Below are 16,907 nucleotides of genomic sequence, written 5' to 3' on the forward strand. Positions count from 1 at the left end.
AAGGCAACATTAGGCGATTTCGACGAATTTGCGAGCACATACAATCCCAGGTCTGTTCTAAACGTTATCCGGGTCCAAGCAGTCCACCAACAGTAGCCTCAGTCACTCAAGCGGTCTCAGAAAGCTCCTCCTGTGGATCTGTGTCGAGCGAACGATTGTCTTATAAGCGACAGGTGGTGAGTTTTACTGTGTATACCTTTTTAAAAAGTGCAAGGCACTTAAATAGTGACTATCACATTCATAAAAGCAATATTATCAAGCTGATGACTGTCCTTTGCAGATTGAAAATGATCTGGAAAATGATTCAATATTTTCGTACAAATCGGGAAGTGGACGTCGGGCTTCCACGACGAATAACAACAATGCCAATGTTGTGGATGTATCTGGGAGTCCAATTGCAGTGCGTTCAAAGTAAGTGATGCCCAATTTAAATTAAACGACTGTTTATTAATCTTAGTTTCCCAAAGTTCTGAAACAGCTGAGCACGACCGCAACCGTAAGCTGCAGAGTGATCGACAGGCGACAACGATGTCCGGGAGTGCAATTGCATGAGAATTATTTCTCTGATTTAGTTACGTTTTTTCCAAAAATATTTATTTTAAACTACCACACAATAAAACCCTTTATTATAATTAAGTCATCAAATGGAACAAATGATAAATTGAACCTCTATTTCTTTGAAAATACTTACATTAGAAGTAACATGAAAGCAATAATGGTGGAACTTGAAAATTGTTTAAAAATCTTGCATACTCTTATAAAATCTAACAAAACAAAAATTTACTTTTTGAAAGCTTCTATTATGAAAGCGGAAGGCTTTGAGCTGGAATAAGTTTGTTTGCTATTTGAATATATTTAATTAATGTTTTATGCCTTTTAATAATTTTTTTTTGTATGAATATTGTTGCCGCCGCACTTATCAAGCTTACGAAAAAACTAAAAAAAAAATCATGTAAAAAATAACAATTAAAAATCATATATAAGAAAATTTAAAATGTTACCAAGAGCTATTGTATGAGCCAGCTTAAATCACAATGTTAAACTTTGGAATACTCATAATATAGTCTAGGAATGCTATTAACTATAATATTAGCTATGCAAATTCAATAATACTTACTTAAACTAAATGCCTAACATTTTTATAATGTCTTAAAACAAATTATTCAAAAATGCGGTGTAGATTGACTAAACCAACCAAAAAATGTATTTGCATAGGCATCTTATTGCTGTTCTTATAAGAAAATAATGCTTGCCACGAATAAAGGAAAACAAGCAAATAAATAAGCCTACACCGCAAACTTTTTCCAAAGCTGTAAACAAAACAAGAAGTGTGTAAACGATAGCCCTTGCAGATATGCCATATATTTCTATACGTAGCCACACGATGGTGGTTTTAAGAAATTACACAAGTTAAGGCTTATACTCCTGTGGGTGCCATAATATAAAATTGTGAGATGTTGATTGTGTTTTTGGTAACCTTCAATGACTCATAAGAAAGATGTTGTTTCGACCTACAGTTGACACGGAATTTAAATATCTTTTGTGCAAAGCTATGATAATATGCATAAAATATGTGGAGTCCGTGCTTCTGTTTCCCATAGCAAAGAACAAATCTTAGTAGTTACCATTACAAGGGACGGATAGGTATCTAAGAAGTAAAATATTCAGGATCTGCCACTATAGAGTTTGCAAATCCGTTGTATTGCGTTATCTAATGGCTCTAAAAAGTAAAAATTTAGGATTACCTATGAAATCACATAAGAATTAATGTATGTTGTCATTCTGAGAATATACGAATAATCTATGGCAAAATAATACTAACTCCAGCCCTTTTTCATCAGGATCGGTTAAGAAATACAGAATTTTAAATGAAAACGTAAGCAAGATTTGGCAGGAATTCGGACTCATACATTCATTCTTTTTGGAAATCTTTAAGTATAATTGCGATTGCGATTAATTGGGGGTGACAAGCTCGGTATCGGTGAAGAAAGCTAAATTTTTGTATTTAAAATTTTATTTTTCTTGTATGCTAGACTTACCACAATATATATTATACGACACATTATATGAAAACCAAATGTTCCTTGCACTACGCGCTCGCTTCCCTTGACCTTACACTCTTTTTTTAATGCGATTAACAAGCATTTAAAAATATAAGGCTGGCCTACCGGTGTCCAACTCGTCACCTTCCTCGTCAGACCCGAGTTCAGTTGTAAACAAAAATAATCTGAATTAAAACAGCAGTATATACAGCAGTACACACAGTACAGCTTACAATACATTTAAAAATACATTTGTACATTTAAAATACATTTACAACAAGTAAGAGGTTCTAGTCGGGAGCTCCCGACTAGGGGATACTCTGAAAACTCTTCTTCCAACATCAAATGCATATATATTCTATTTTAGAAACTATATGTCAAGTTTTGTGACTCTAGCTCTTATTATTTACAAAAATTGCCCAAAAAACAGGATATCGACATCGATTTTTATCGATTGCTTGGAAACGGAGTAAGTTATCGATTATCGGAAACAAACTCGATCTGCGCGGGCCCTAGGAGCAACTACATTTAAAATTTCAAGTCTCTAGCTCTTATAGGTTCTTAGATCCTTGCGGACGGACGGACAGACAGACGGACATGGCTAGATCGACTCGGCTATTGATGCCAATATTTCCACACAATTTCGATAATAACCTCTGCGTTTCTTAACCGATCTTTTCAGTAGCATATATTATTGTGCTTAACAATATATTTGTATAAAAATAAAATTAATTTCTGATTGGTTGGAAAATGGGTCAGGCTATTGATTATAGGAAACAAACTCGTAAAGCGCGGGAAACCTCTAGCTCTTATAGATTCTGAGATCGACGCGTGCATACATACGGATAGACAGAAATCGATAGCTTGTCTCGGCTATTAAAACCGACCAAAAATATATGTTTTTTGGTGCGGGTGGAATGTTCCCATACTCTGTCTTACAGCGCACCTTGATCGCATAAAGTATCTAAGGTTCCAATTTCATTATTCTAGTCCTAACGGTTCGGACCAACTTTTATACTTTATTTAAATAGATTCTCGTATGTATCCGAGGATATCAATTTTTTCAATACGCCGTCCCATTTTAATAGTATTTATAAGAACTGATTTGGAGACCTGGCTTGCTATGCAAAAATACAACTGAAAAGAGCTAGATACGCGAAACTTGAAATTTATTTCCTCGAATAGTATAGACAGAAAGAAAATTTTACTGTTTTAACACCTCCCCCTATCCTTCAGAATTTAGCACAAACTTATTTTTCAAAAAAAGTCAAAAGTCGTGGACTTTGGTATATATACTCATTTGTAGACCGTATTTATGTCCTTAGACTGTCCTTAGAACCTATAAACACTAAAATTAATGGTGAATGCATTTGCATTGAATGCAAAAGGAAGAAGAAGCATAGGCGCTGATCGTCCTGATTTATATGTTAGTTTTTGTGTATGTGTGTCTAAAAATATGGTGTATTGTAGTTTGACTCTCGCGTCCAGAATATTCCTACTTGATATAGAACATTTTTGTGTGACCACATGTTCCGTGCCCATAAATTGGAAAACTTTCTTTCCTATTCTAAGATAAATAAGCCAGACGACGAGCTGAATAATCTAGATAAGCCGGACGACGAGGGAAGATGTTTTTGCTTTTACTCCACTCGTATTCCATTTAATGCCCTGAATTACCATTAACTTAGGACAATAATCACCGGGGTAATGGAAAACCCGTATCCCAAATCGCAGAGTAAGGACGCACAGCTGCTGCATAACGTGCGCAGTTCGCGAAGTGATATGGCTATCTGTTTATATGTGGTATCTCCAAATAGTAACATTATTGTGTGGTATAGTAATAAGGTTGGGGTTAAGAAAGGAAGATGTGCATTCATTGGGTAAATTGCGCGGATTGTGACGTGCATACTTGTAGGTGTACATTCCCGATTTGGACTTAATCTCATGACCTATCAAATCCTTTTTTCTATACGCCGCCCATTACATACCCCGAGTAAGGAAGAAAATTATTATTCAAACGATTCTCCTTGCAGATGCAAGCTTCTCTTACCACAACTAAGGGAATAATTTGCATAGACACAGGCAACGGCCAGTAGGTAATAGCTTTATCGACTGAAGTTGATAATGATAAAGAAAACACCATTCATTCATTTGACACCTGTCCCAGCTCACAACGCAAGATATTGAAGAAACCGCGTTTATACTTAGTTGTCAATTGAGTATCAGCTTATAGAAACAAATTTGAAATTATCATGAGATATATACAAGATATCAATATGGTCTTATAAGCCAAAAAAATACATAACGAATGGTTAAAAAAACATTCCCGTTTAATGTCTCTAAGAAACGTCCTTTGTTATGTATAATTCCTTGGAAAATTACTATACCCTCTGTAAGGATACACACTTAGAACACGGATACATAAGTGTGTATACCCCAGTTTTAATTTTAACATTTTCTAAAACAACTTCGCCTTCTTAACGATTTCAATCAATTTTTTTATTTGGTAAATATAATCAAAATGGCAATAACCCATCGATTACATGGGTAATGATGACAAAAATGGATTGCCTAGCTCTTTTAATCTATAATATAAATGTACAAAAACGTGTGTTTATGAATATTTTCATCGGCTTATAAAGTCAGTAGTCCTCTTAGTTCACCCTGGCTGATGGAGAAGAGCATATATGTATATACCTTTTTTAACTGAGCATAATTCGTTTTGCATAATTTATATGTTTATTGTTATATGTGAGTTGCAGCATACATTTACAAAAAAAAACAAATACAGAAAATCTCAAAGATACCAAACATACCAGCCCCGATAGCTAGAGTTAGATTTTCCGAGAAGTGTGAAACACCTCCAAAATTTAGTTTCATTGTAATCTTTTTTAATGCGTTGCATCTCGAACTTACGAAATGTATTTTCACAAATATTTGAAAATGAGTTTAAAACCTGACGGATACTAAAAAAAATGTTACAATTGTTATGCCTACATATATTTATGTTATTTTCTAAAAAACCTTTAAGCATTAGCAACTTAAATGACATTATATGTACAATTTTCGGGTTTCTAGCTCTTTGTGCATTCATCGCCAATCAGTGGGTCAGTAAGGATACAGAGTTTTATATACATATGGCATACACAGACACACCTATACGGGTAACTAGCTCTTACAATCCCTGAGATATGATTAGACGACGGACATAACTTGATCGACTTAGCTTGTCGTCCTGTTCTGCATCGGCTCGGAGATGTTGCCTTCTGTCTTCTCATATACACTTGCACAAAACTCCAGTCTCCATAAACCAATTTCAAAGGGTACACGGTATCATTCCTGGATATCTTACAACTGACTTAAAAATTTTTAAAAATTAAAATAAAGCAAATCCAAACAGCAACCGTCCATTTTTCCAGCTTAATTCAAACAACTTGAAAGTTGGCAACTAACAACAAAACTTACTTACGTCTAATATGTATGTTAGCAATACAAAAGTTATAATGAGGCAGTAGGAATACACTGTAACACGGAAATAAAGTAACGTTTTTTATTTGTGTGGAGTAGGCTATTCCCTTTCAAATAGACGAAACTTTTAAAAACTCTAATTTTCTAAGTTTTGCAATATTAGAGCGCAGTTGGGCATGACACCTATATTTCTTTTTGAGGAGAACAGAAATAAAATAAAAAAAATACATCGAAAAATTCAAAAGGAAGGAAAAGCGATTGTTTAAAATATAATATGGAATATTTAGCAAGTAAGCGACACTGAAATGAACAAAATCAACAATTACGAAAATAAGCATATTTTGTATGAACATGAAAATTATCACACATCAGTTTATATATATGCTAAAGTATATATGTATGTATATACATAAATAAATACCTTAGGAAAACCCCATTGAGTAATAAAAAGGAGCATGTATGTATTTAAATACTCAACGGAAACACCCAAACTGACAAAGAACTCGCGCAATAATATCGGAATGGAATTACTTAGATTGTTATCAATCATACTCAATCAATACGACTTACATTTAAGATTAAACTCACCGAATTAAACTAAAACCATTGTATATATTTTCCAAGCGCTCTTTATACGATGCAAATCAGATACACCTCTTTTGCAATACCTGTGTGCATGCGTGCCACATTTCCTGACAGTGTAACAGTATCTAGCTATATTCACATGTAGATCTTTAACTATTCAGTCTATTCGGAGCCTGAATTCACACAATATTTTGCATGATTGCGGAGTGAAAATAGTCATATTTTAATTAAATTTGACAAATTTTAAATGTCGATAACCGAAATTATTAGTTGCAAAACGCAACTTTGGATAGACCACACAATATCTCGCTCGCATCGTTGTTTTAAAAATGTATATTTCACTTAATTTTTGATTAGTTTCTTTCTAGCAGAAGAATCGTCCAATATTAAAAAGTCAAATATACATCATATACGGATATAATTAACAAACACATGACGAAACTTCAAATAAGAACAGGTATTTGGCAAACGTAGGTGGACTTGGCTTGAATCATTTTAGACTGGTATTTTTACATAATTTTAATTGATCGTTTTCATGAAATTATGTTGTTACATTGTTGTGTTTTACTTAAAGAAGAGAATGCAGAGTTGTGTTTATGGTGCCGAAGATTTTTACCCTTACGGAGATGTAGCGATGTATTTATTTAGTAAATTATACAGAAGCACGACATAGTCCGTATTCCGATGTTGTTCGATTTTGCTTAAGTGTATGTTTTAGCAGAGTAAAGCTAGCTGAATGAAATTCTGAATATGGCATAGTGACGAAAAAAAAAGAGTGGCCATCTCCGTTTTGTGTACTGTTTGCATTCACAGCCTAAGTCCAAGATGCATCACAAGAACAAACGGCAGTAAACATGGCAATAACACTCGGATGCTGTCTCGAAGAATTGCAAAGACCATACTTTATCGGGCAAAGAATGTCTCTTTTAATTCCTTACAAATTCTCTAAACACGAAATAAAGGTATGATAAAAAAGCGTGTCTAAATTTAAATGTTTGCAAGGGTGTGCAAAAAATATATTAATTATATATTTATATATATATGTACATAATCTAATCTCCAATTAAATGTAATATGATTATGCATTTCTTTCTTATACCAGTATGCTCGAGTTTCTGTCATGCGCAGATACATACCTAACAGGTCTATGTACATACATACGAGTACATAGATAAATATGCTCTTATGCTAAACATATACAAAAATACGTACACATATACATAAACACATTAAAACAATAAGATAATCTATTTTTGACATGTACGTATCTATAGATCGATAAAATAATTTACCAACTAGTAAAATATGTATGCATTCTAAACATTGATCACAGTCAATAATGTTAATGCTTTATAAATAGAAATGTAATCTAATACTCAATGATAATTATTACTACGCCTAACTTTACCTTATGAAACCTTAACGATATAATACTTTTGTTCAATTTTCAAATAATTCATAGTAGAAAAATATTTTCGAGGTGCCGATGACATTATAGCTTTCCACAAATGTTTTATTTTAAATATCTTTATTGTTTAAATTGATAATTTACAGTTAAATTGTATCGATAAATACCAAAAAAAAAAAATTTTCTTCAACAAATTATGTCATTAACCTACATAATTCATTTCTTACGCACACGCATGCTAACGAATTTTGGGCTTGCTATTAATACAGCATTCAAGGTAATTCTTTCTTCAAATATAAACATACCACACTATATATTTATAAAAACATAAATTGGCAATGCTTTTAAGCTCTGTTCAAGTAAAAGCATTTGTTGATTTTTAGAATTGTCCGTATATTTGGCCTCAAACTCTATGAGGCAAGCCGCAAGAATCTGTACCTACAACATCTCCAAATAGATGTTAATGATCCTAAAAGTAAATAGTCTGTTTTCGACTTTTATTGCTCATTGAACAGAGTATTACGCAGTCGCATGTAACCTACTCTTAGGAGCTTTTTATTGTTTATTTGTTACATTTTAGTTTGGTTGCTTTATATGTTATTATGACCATTAAATCAGATTTAACACATTAGTTCATTTGTTTCACATGAAAGATGTATAGGTTAAACATGTATTCTAATTTTACTTTAAGATGACGATGATGTGTCCGAAGTATTTGATAAGACAGAAAAAATTCTAAGCACAACAATCATCTAAGAAAAATTTAAAAAAGAGATGCATCTGTTTTTAGGTTAAAACAAATATTTATATTGTTTGCAAGAGAAATGTGAAAATAAATATAATAAAATATTGAAATCTAGCATAAAAAAATATACAAAAAGTAAATATAAAGCTAACAAAAATTGTAATTGCAATTTAAAAAATAAATTATAAACATTTCAAGTAATGAACTTGGGGATTTCCGCTGCATTGGATTGGACACTTGCGTTTTCTATTTAGCTTGAATATATGCATTTGGAAAAAAAAAATTCAATTGATAGCAATATAACAATTGATCTCGTCAAAAAAAAGCTCACAACACCCACGGTCGATTAGTAAATTTGGTTAAAAAGGGTTGAATGATTTAATAGTTGAGTCGATTTAACAATTGTCGTCAACCTTTTCTACTGTTCGCCTGTATGAACGAATCGATCTCAGAATATATAATAGCTAGTCACGGTGGACTGATCAACCACTTGATTCCTAGAGAAAACAAGTAAGAGGTTCTAGTTCAGGGTATCTCCTAGTCGGGAGCTCCCGACTAGAATCTATTACTTGTTTTTAAATTTATTTGGTGTTGGAATAAGGGGTATACAGAGTATACCATGAAAGGATATATATATTCTATTTTAGAAGCTATATGTCAAGTTTGGTGACTCTCTTATTATTTACCCAAATTGCCCATAAAACAGCATATCGATATCGATTTTTATCGATTGCTTGGAAACGGAGTAAGTTATCGGTTATCGGAAACAAACTCGATCTGCGCAGGCACTAGGAGCACCTACATCAAAAATTTCAAGTCTCTAGCTCTATTAGCTCTTATAGCTCTCTAAGAGCTTTGCGTTCATACATACGGACAGACGGACAGACAGACAGACAGACAGACGGACATGGCTAGATCGACTCGGCTATTGGTGCTGATCAAGAATATATACACTTTATGGGGTCGGAGATGCTTCCTTCTGCCTGTTACATTTTTTGAATATTTTGAGTTTTGCACAAATACAATATACCCTTATAACCATTTTTAATGGGTTCGCAATTACCATGCTGTTAGAATGCGAAGCAGACGCGCATGAATGGCTGTGTGTACATGTATACAGAAATTCTTAGTTTCGCTAGCTGTCCTACCCAATTGCGCAGTTGCATGTAACCACTAACCAAACAACATATGTATGTTGTGATATAACTTTGTTTTTTTCCTAACCGATTTTTATGAAATTTTCTACTGTATATCTTATTGTACAATACAATATTTGTTTATTCTCAAAAGTCAATTGCATTTAAATAGTGGCTTCAATTGGTTGGCAATGGCTCTAGCTCTTATTATTTACCCAATTTGCTCAAAAAACAGGATGTTGATACCGATTTTTATCGGTTTATCGGAAACAAACTCGATCTGCGCAGGCACTAGGAGCAGCTACATATAAAATTTTATGTCTCTACCTCTTATAGGTTCTTAGATCCTTGCGTTCATACATAAGGACAGAACGGTCGGAGATGCTTCCTTCTGCCTGTTACATACATTTGCATTTTGCACAAATACAATATACCTTTTTACCCATTTTCAATGAGTTCAGGGTATAATGACTAGATTAGGTAAGCTGCTGTTGTTGACCAATAATATATATAAATAATAGGGACCAATTATATACAAATTATGGGGATAGGGGTGCCCCTTAAAAAAGATTAAACTCTTTTTAACCATTTTGCTATGAATTTTATACTTGTTTAACACTTATTTGTTTAATTATTAATAAATTAAATTTTTGCCACAGCTTAATTTTGCACATATTAGATAAATTAACGTTTGTATCTGTTGTTCTATGTTTAGTTTCGTTTAGAAATCATTAAATAACTGCAAATCTTTCTGGTCCATTGCAGTGGTGGGCTTCCAATCCGTTTCGGGATAATCATCAAAATTTGTTGTATCACCATCATGATGGACATCAGGTAAAATTGGTGGCTGCAATAAACAGACAAGAAGGGTAAACGATTAAAGACACAGTATAATAGTGTCAGTTTAAATCTAAGCTATCCTGTACACAGAACTGAATAAGCTTAACGTGATTTAATTATATGATCGTTACTATATTGTTGGGAGACAAAGATGTATGTTCGGTTCGTTTACAAACAAGGGTGATTATTATTACGATGCATATAAGGACTTTCCTTTTGCACAGTCCTAATCTTTTCATTTTCGACAAAGTGGAAAAACTTTCGATATGTGTGTGTTTTGTATTTATGTTTACATAGAAGGAGGGTTTTATGCGTCTTCCAGTCGGGTACTCCACTCTAGTGCACTCTTACTTTTTAAAAAAATGTTAATTTACATTTTGGGAATGTATTCAGTTGTCGGAATGTGACTAGTACTTTGTGCGTTTTTAGGTGACTAGTTTACAATCAAAATGAGTCCGTGTTGTTTGTACCCCTTACCATAAGCTTCTTGTTATAGACGTCATTCCAATTTAAGTTTTTAAACCACCGATGCCTCTTAACGTCATCAGCACCATTCTGCGGGTATAATAGAGTAAAAAGAAGGCAAAAAATTAAACATTTAAATAATAAAGCATGTAAGAGGTTCTAGTCGGCTGTCGACTCTACTCAACAGCCACACCAGCAAAAAAAATAAAAAACAAGTAAGAGGTTCTAGTCGGGAACTCCCGACTAGGGGATACCCTGAGCCCTCTTCTTCCAACATCAAATGCATATATATATTTTATTTTAGAAGCTGTATGTCAAGTTTTGTGACTCTAGCTCTTATTATTTACCAAAATTTCCCAAAAAACAGGATATCGATATCGATTTTTATCGATTGCTTGGAAACGGAGTAAATTATCGATTATTGGAAACAAACTCGATCTGCGCGGGGACTAGGAACATCTGCATCTAAAATTTCAAATCTCTAGCTCTTATAGGTTCTGAGATCCTTGCAGACGGACGGACGGACAGACAGACGGACATGGCTAGATGCTTCCTTCTGCCTGTTACATACATTTGGATTTTGCACAAATACAATATACTCTTATACCCATTTTTAATGAGTTCAGGGTATAAAAACGAGAAGGAAAGGCTATCTTCGGCACGCCTAAGATCTAATACCCTTGCAGACCCAACTTTTTCATAATGCTTATACTGCTTTGCCCGTATCTAATAAGCACAGGGAAAATAGTTAATGCTGAGTTTGGTCAAGATATCTTGATAAGCTAAAAAATCAAAAACCTAGTTTTCGACCGATCGTTCCTATGGCAGATAAATGATATAGTAGTCCGATGTAAAGATGTATATATATATATATATATATATATAGAAAATTTCATAAAGATCGATTAAGAAAAAACCAAAGCTATATGTAACTGCGCAATTGGATAGGGCAGCTAGCGAAAACATCAATGCAACAACTGCATTTGGTGTTGGCATAAGAGGGTTCAGGGTACTCCCTTGTCGGGAGATCCCGAATAGAACCTCTACTTGTTAATTTTATCTTTATGCATATGACAATCGGACATGTATAGATCGATTCAGCTATTGACGCCGACAAGAATCTGAGATGAAAAACATCATAAGCAATTAATTTTTCCGATCATTTATCATTCATTATTAATTTATAATAATTATTCTATTGAAGCGAGAATCTCTAATTATTACTAAATTCTTAAAATATTACATTCACGTCTTACCTTCATATTACCCAGTCTCTTTGTTCTGTCATTTACCAACAACTTTTTTATTAGGTCTTTAGCAATAGGATCCATGTGGCGCTCCCATTCAATTTTGCCGCTCAATATCTTTTCGTAAATGCCAAATGGTTGCTCATCATAAAATGGCGGATACCCCACGAGCATTTCATATATAAGCACACCTGTAAAAAAAATGAACGAAATAATATTATAGTGAAACATAGGCTTCAGTATAACATACCCAACGCCCACCAGTCAACTGCCTTGTTGTGGCCTTTAGATTGTATTATCTCTGGAGCTATATATTCAGGCGTGCCGCATAATGTCCATGTTCGATCACGGAGCTTTTTAGCAAAGCCGAAATCGGTTATCTTTATATGGCCATCTCTATTTATCAACAAATTCTCTGGTTTTAAGTCCCGATATATAATTTGCAGTGAGTGCAGGTATTCAAGAGCGCTGACAATTTCAGCTGCATAGAAATTTGCTGAAGAAAAAAGTTTTTATTTTCTTTGTGGAATCGACTTATGGTCCAACTTACAAGTTTGACTAGTAAACTTCCCTGCATTGCGCAGATATGTAAACAGCTCACCGCCGCAAACATAATCAAAGATCATGTATAGATTAGACTCATCCTTGGTGGACCATTCTCTGTAAGACGAAGAAAGGAAAAAAAAATAATTACACGACAACGCAGATTAAAAGGCTCTTATTTCTAAAATATGTGTAACAGTTAATCAAGTATTGATCATATGTTTTTATACCCTGAACTCATTAAAAATGGGTAAAAAAGGTATATTGTATTTGTGCAAAATGCAAATGTATGTAACAGGCAGAAGGAAGCATCTCCTACCCCATAAAGTATATATATTCTTGATCAGCATCAATAGCCGAGTGGATCTATCCATGTTCGTCTGTCCGTCCGTTCGTCTGACCGTCCGTCCGCCTGCCCGTCTGTCCATATGTATGAACGCAAGGATCTCAGAACCTATAAGAGTTAGAGAACTGAAATTTTAGATGTAGCGCCTGCGCAGATCGATTTTGTTACCGATAATCGATAACATACTGCGTTTCCAAGCCATCGATAAAAATCGATATCGACATCCTGTTTTTAAAGCAGTTTTGATAAGTATTAAGAACTTGTCATTAACTTAATATGTTGTTTCTAGAATATTATATATATTATACCTTTCATATTATACCTATCGCCACTTCCCCGTTAACACCGCAGAGCTATAAACCAAGTTAATAACCCAACTTTTATAGCCAACCAATTTAAATGCAGTTGATTCTTTGAGAATAAACAAAAATTCTATGCTTCAAAAAGATATACTGTAGAAAATTTCATTAAGATCGGTTAAGAAAAAACCAAAGTTATATGTAACTGCGCAATTGGATGGGCAGCTAGCGAAAACATCAATGCAACTGCATTTAGTGTTAGAATAAGATGGTTTAGGGTATTCCCCGGGTAGAACCACTTATTTGTTTATTGATGGTTATGGCGACCTTTCCATATTTCAAATATTTGTTGGTTGGCCCTTTCTTACCGTTTTTATTTTGTAATATTATATATTTACTTTCCCAATAATTGTTGGCACCGTTTTGCTGATTCTGCGTTCAATGCATCGTATGACGTAACATTAAAGAACTGTAGATTCCGAATCTTTGCCGTTTATTCTGAGATCCACGCACAGATTTTCTTTCAATCAGTTGCTATCTGTGATCGTTATACACAACATTGTTGCAAGTGCAGAACGTGAACATTATAGCAGACTACACACACAGTAATGCTCGTTCTGCGTTCTAGAAAAAATCCCTACTTTGCTCCATAAAAGATGATCTCGTATTTAAGCGGAGAACGAGTGAATGTTGTTAAAGCAAAACTCTTTCACACGAGCGTTGCAGTGCGAAAAAAATACTAAGCGGCATTCGAATTTTGTGTGGTTGTTGTTTCGTCATCAGCCCCTAAAATATGTAATTTTTGGAGGTTTAAAAATTTTGTTTGTTCTCTTTACTGTTGTTTGTCCAAGCGTGCCGACACGTGCCTCTCAGTGAAAGACTAGCAATTAATTTAATTTCTATAGGGAGACAATTTATTAAAAAGTATTTATAAATAACTTAAATATTCTGTGCCCTTTCAAAATATTTTTAATGTTTACACAAAAAGGAATAAGTAATTAAAAACATTCAGAGCTCCCGACTAGGGGATCCCCTGAACACTCTCATTTTAACATCAAATGCATATATATATTTTATTTTAGAAGCTATATGTCGATTTTTGGTGACTCTAGCTCTTATTATTTACAAAAATTGCCCATAAAACAGGATATCGTTATCGATTGCTTGGAAACGGAGTAAGTTAACGACTATCGATCGACCTCGATCTGCGAGGGAACTAGGAGCATCTACATCTAAAATTTCAAGTCTCTAGCTCTTATAGATTCTGAGATCCTTGCGTTCATACATACGGACGGACGGACGGACGGAGAGACAGACGGACATGGCTAAATCGACTCGGCTATTGATGCTGATCAAGAATATATATACTCTATGGGGTCGGACATGCTTCCTTCTGCCAGGATTTCGCACAAATACAACATACCCTTATACCCATTAAGGTTCAGGGTATAAAAAAAACATCAACCGCTGCGACGTCGTGTGCTGAGCGCGATGCGGCTTCGTGCTATGAGCCACAGGCCACGAATATACAGCAAATGTTGTCGCCATGGAGTAAACAAAAAAGTTTTTTAGAATTATGTGTTACTCAAGTAAACCTTCTGCATTAGGTCTACAAAGCGGTAAGTCAGGTGAATAATTGGCGACGTTACGGTTTTATTAATCGTAAGAAATCTAAAGCTAAAAAAATATAGGAAGTTTAAACGCTACCCAAGCCAAGTAATCATCTATGTATAACGTCCTTTTTATACCCTGAACCCATTTAAAATAGTTATAAGGGTATATTGTATTTGTGCGAAATCCAACTGTATGTAACAGACAGAAGGAAGCATTTCCGATGCCATAAAGTATATATGTTCTTGATCAGCATTAATAGCCGTGTCGATCTAGCCATGTCCGTCTGTCTGTCCGTCGTCCGTCCGTACGTATAAACGCAAGGATCTCAGACCCTATAAGAGCTAGATACTTGAAATTTTAGATGTAGATGCTCTAAGTTCCCGCGCAAATCGAGTTTGTTTCCGATAATCGATAACTTACTCCGTTTCCAAGCAATCGTTAAAAATCGATATCGATATCCTGTTTTTTGGGCAATTTTTGTAAATAATAAGAGCTGGAGTCCCCAAACTTGACATATAGCTTCTAAAATAGAATATATAAATGCATTTGACGTTGGAAGAAGAGGGTTCAGGCTATCCGCTAGTCGGGAGCTCCCGACTAGAACCTGTTACTTGTTTTGAATTAGAAAGAACCGTGACTCTCATAGTCACCGACATACGAATCATGCTACCGCAATATTGATCGTCTGCACTAATGGTTAGCATTCGTAATAGTAGCCGGAAAAAAAACGATTCCAAAAATTCTCTTCGGAAAATGCGGGGCAATGGTTATTTCGTGATATTTTAAATTTGGCCGATCGACATCAAACTTCTTTCAAAGCTCCAAAACAGAACTTTACGTGTTTTATCGATTAAGCATAATCCATCCAAGCTATTTCAAATTAATGGAGTATTGTTGCATGCAAATTTTTAGATTGCAATCAAACTTATTGTGAAAGATCTGTTCCCGAATTGTTTTAAACCAATTTTAAAGGAATTATTTTACACATGTTTCACATTTCATCAGTATATGGCCTCGTGTAAAATAATTATACTTAGTTACAATTTTCAGAAAAATATAAGCCCAAGGCTAATACAGGAACTACGATAGAGTAACCTTCAAATAGATCGTACTTACAAGGAGATGACAAAAGGATGTCTTATTTCACGCAATATATTTCGTTCGTTCTTAACATGTTCAATTTGTTTAAGGCGTATAACTTCTGTCATAGCCAAAATTTTCATGGCACAGTATTTTTCGGAAATACGATCACGGCAGAGACAAACACGTCCAAATGTACCAGTGCCTGAAATCAAAAAGAGAGAAATACAAGTTAAGCAAGAAATGACAATAAAGGACAAATACATAAGCTTGACAACATGAGCTTATTTGAATATGCGGGTGATGTTTTGCGGGGTCTCTTTTTCTTTCGATATTATATCGCTATAGGTACCATCCGAACCGTATCAATTAAAAACGCCAACATCTTCTGATACATATATTCTTTATATACCCTGAACCCATTAAAAATATGGTAAATAGGGTATATTGCAAAATGCAAATGTATGTACCAGGCAGAAAGAAGCATCTCCGACCCCATAGAGTGTATATATTCTTGATCAGCATCAATAGCCGAGTCGATCTATCCATGTTCATCTGTCTGTCCGTCCGTCCGTACGTATAATCGCAAGGATCTATAAGAGCTAGAGACTTGAAATTTTAGATGTAGGTATAATATTATATATATATATACAAATATATATATATCAAGTTTCTTTTATTTTATACCTATTGCCACCACCCATTTATACCTATTGCCACCACCCATATATATACTTTATGGGGTCGGAAATGCTTCCTTCTGCCTGTTACATACATTTGGATTTTGCACAAATACAATATACCCTTATACCCATTTTTAATGGGTACAGGGTATAAAAATGTACATGAATATTTGTTTATAGACCGAATAACACACGAATCAAAATAATTGATTTCTGCAAAATACATTTACTAAAATGGAATTTCTATAAATGGTAAAGATAATAATTCTCATACATATAAATAATTGTATCCCTAAAATTTAGGAAATTTTGTTTGCTCAACCATATAATCAACATTAAAATAACTTTATTAGTGATCTACTGCTTGCATGCGCTTATACACACGCTTGCTGCTTATCTAACGGCC

At 34.3% G+C, this 16,907-nt stretch overlaps 2 protein-coding genes across 11 annotated transcripts in view; one reads left to right on the forward strand and one right to left on the reverse strand.

Moving 5' to 3' along the window:
- Positions 1-4,884, forward strand: part of sff (sugar-free frosting) — a 32,518-nt gene extending 27,634 nt beyond the window's left edge. For all 4 annotated transcript variants that reach the window (XM_070207796.1, XM_032434086.2, XM_002048647.4 and 1 more), the window contains 3 exons: positions 4-176; positions 281-411; positions 468-4,884. In XM_070207796.1, the coding sequence (XP_070063897.1) occupies positions 4-176; positions 281-411; positions 468-552 (389 nt within the window). In that variant the 3' untranslated portion in view covers positions 553-4,884. The remainder of the gene's footprint in view (positions 1-3; positions 177-280; positions 412-467) is intronic.
- A 2,606-nt stretch (positions 4,885-7,490) lies between these two features.
- Pka-C3 (Protein kinase, cAMP-dependent, catalytic subunit 3) overlaps positions 7,491-16,907 on the reverse strand; it is a 28,174-nt gene continuing 18,757 nt past the window's right edge. For 5 of the 7 annotated variants that reach the window (XM_070207798.1, XM_032434062.2, XM_032434061.2 and 2 more), the window contains 6 exons: positions 15,855-16,023; positions 12,487-12,596; positions 12,187-12,432; positions 11,946-12,127; positions 10,702-10,779; positions 7,502-10,231 (listed from right to left, as the gene is read on the reverse strand). In XM_070207798.1, the coding sequence (XP_070063899.1) occupies positions 10,106-10,231; positions 10,702-10,779; positions 11,946-12,127; positions 12,187-12,432; positions 12,487-12,596; positions 15,855-16,023 (911 nt within the window). In that variant the 3' untranslated portion in view covers positions 7,502-10,105. Of the gene's footprint in view, positions 10,232-10,701; positions 10,780-11,945; positions 12,128-12,186; positions 12,433-12,486; positions 12,597-15,854; positions 16,024-16,907 lie in introns of all 7 variants that reach the window. The other 2 variants (XM_032434063.2, XM_032434059.2) reach the window with 2 other exon arrangements.

Source organism: Drosophila virilis, chromosome 3 (assembly GCF_030788295.1).
Source record: "Drosophila virilis strain 15010-1051.87 chromosome 3, Dvir_AGI_RSII-ME, whole genome shotgun sequence".
Taxonomy (NCBI): Eukaryota; Metazoa; Arthropoda; class Insecta; order Diptera; family Drosophilidae; genus Drosophila; species Drosophila virilis.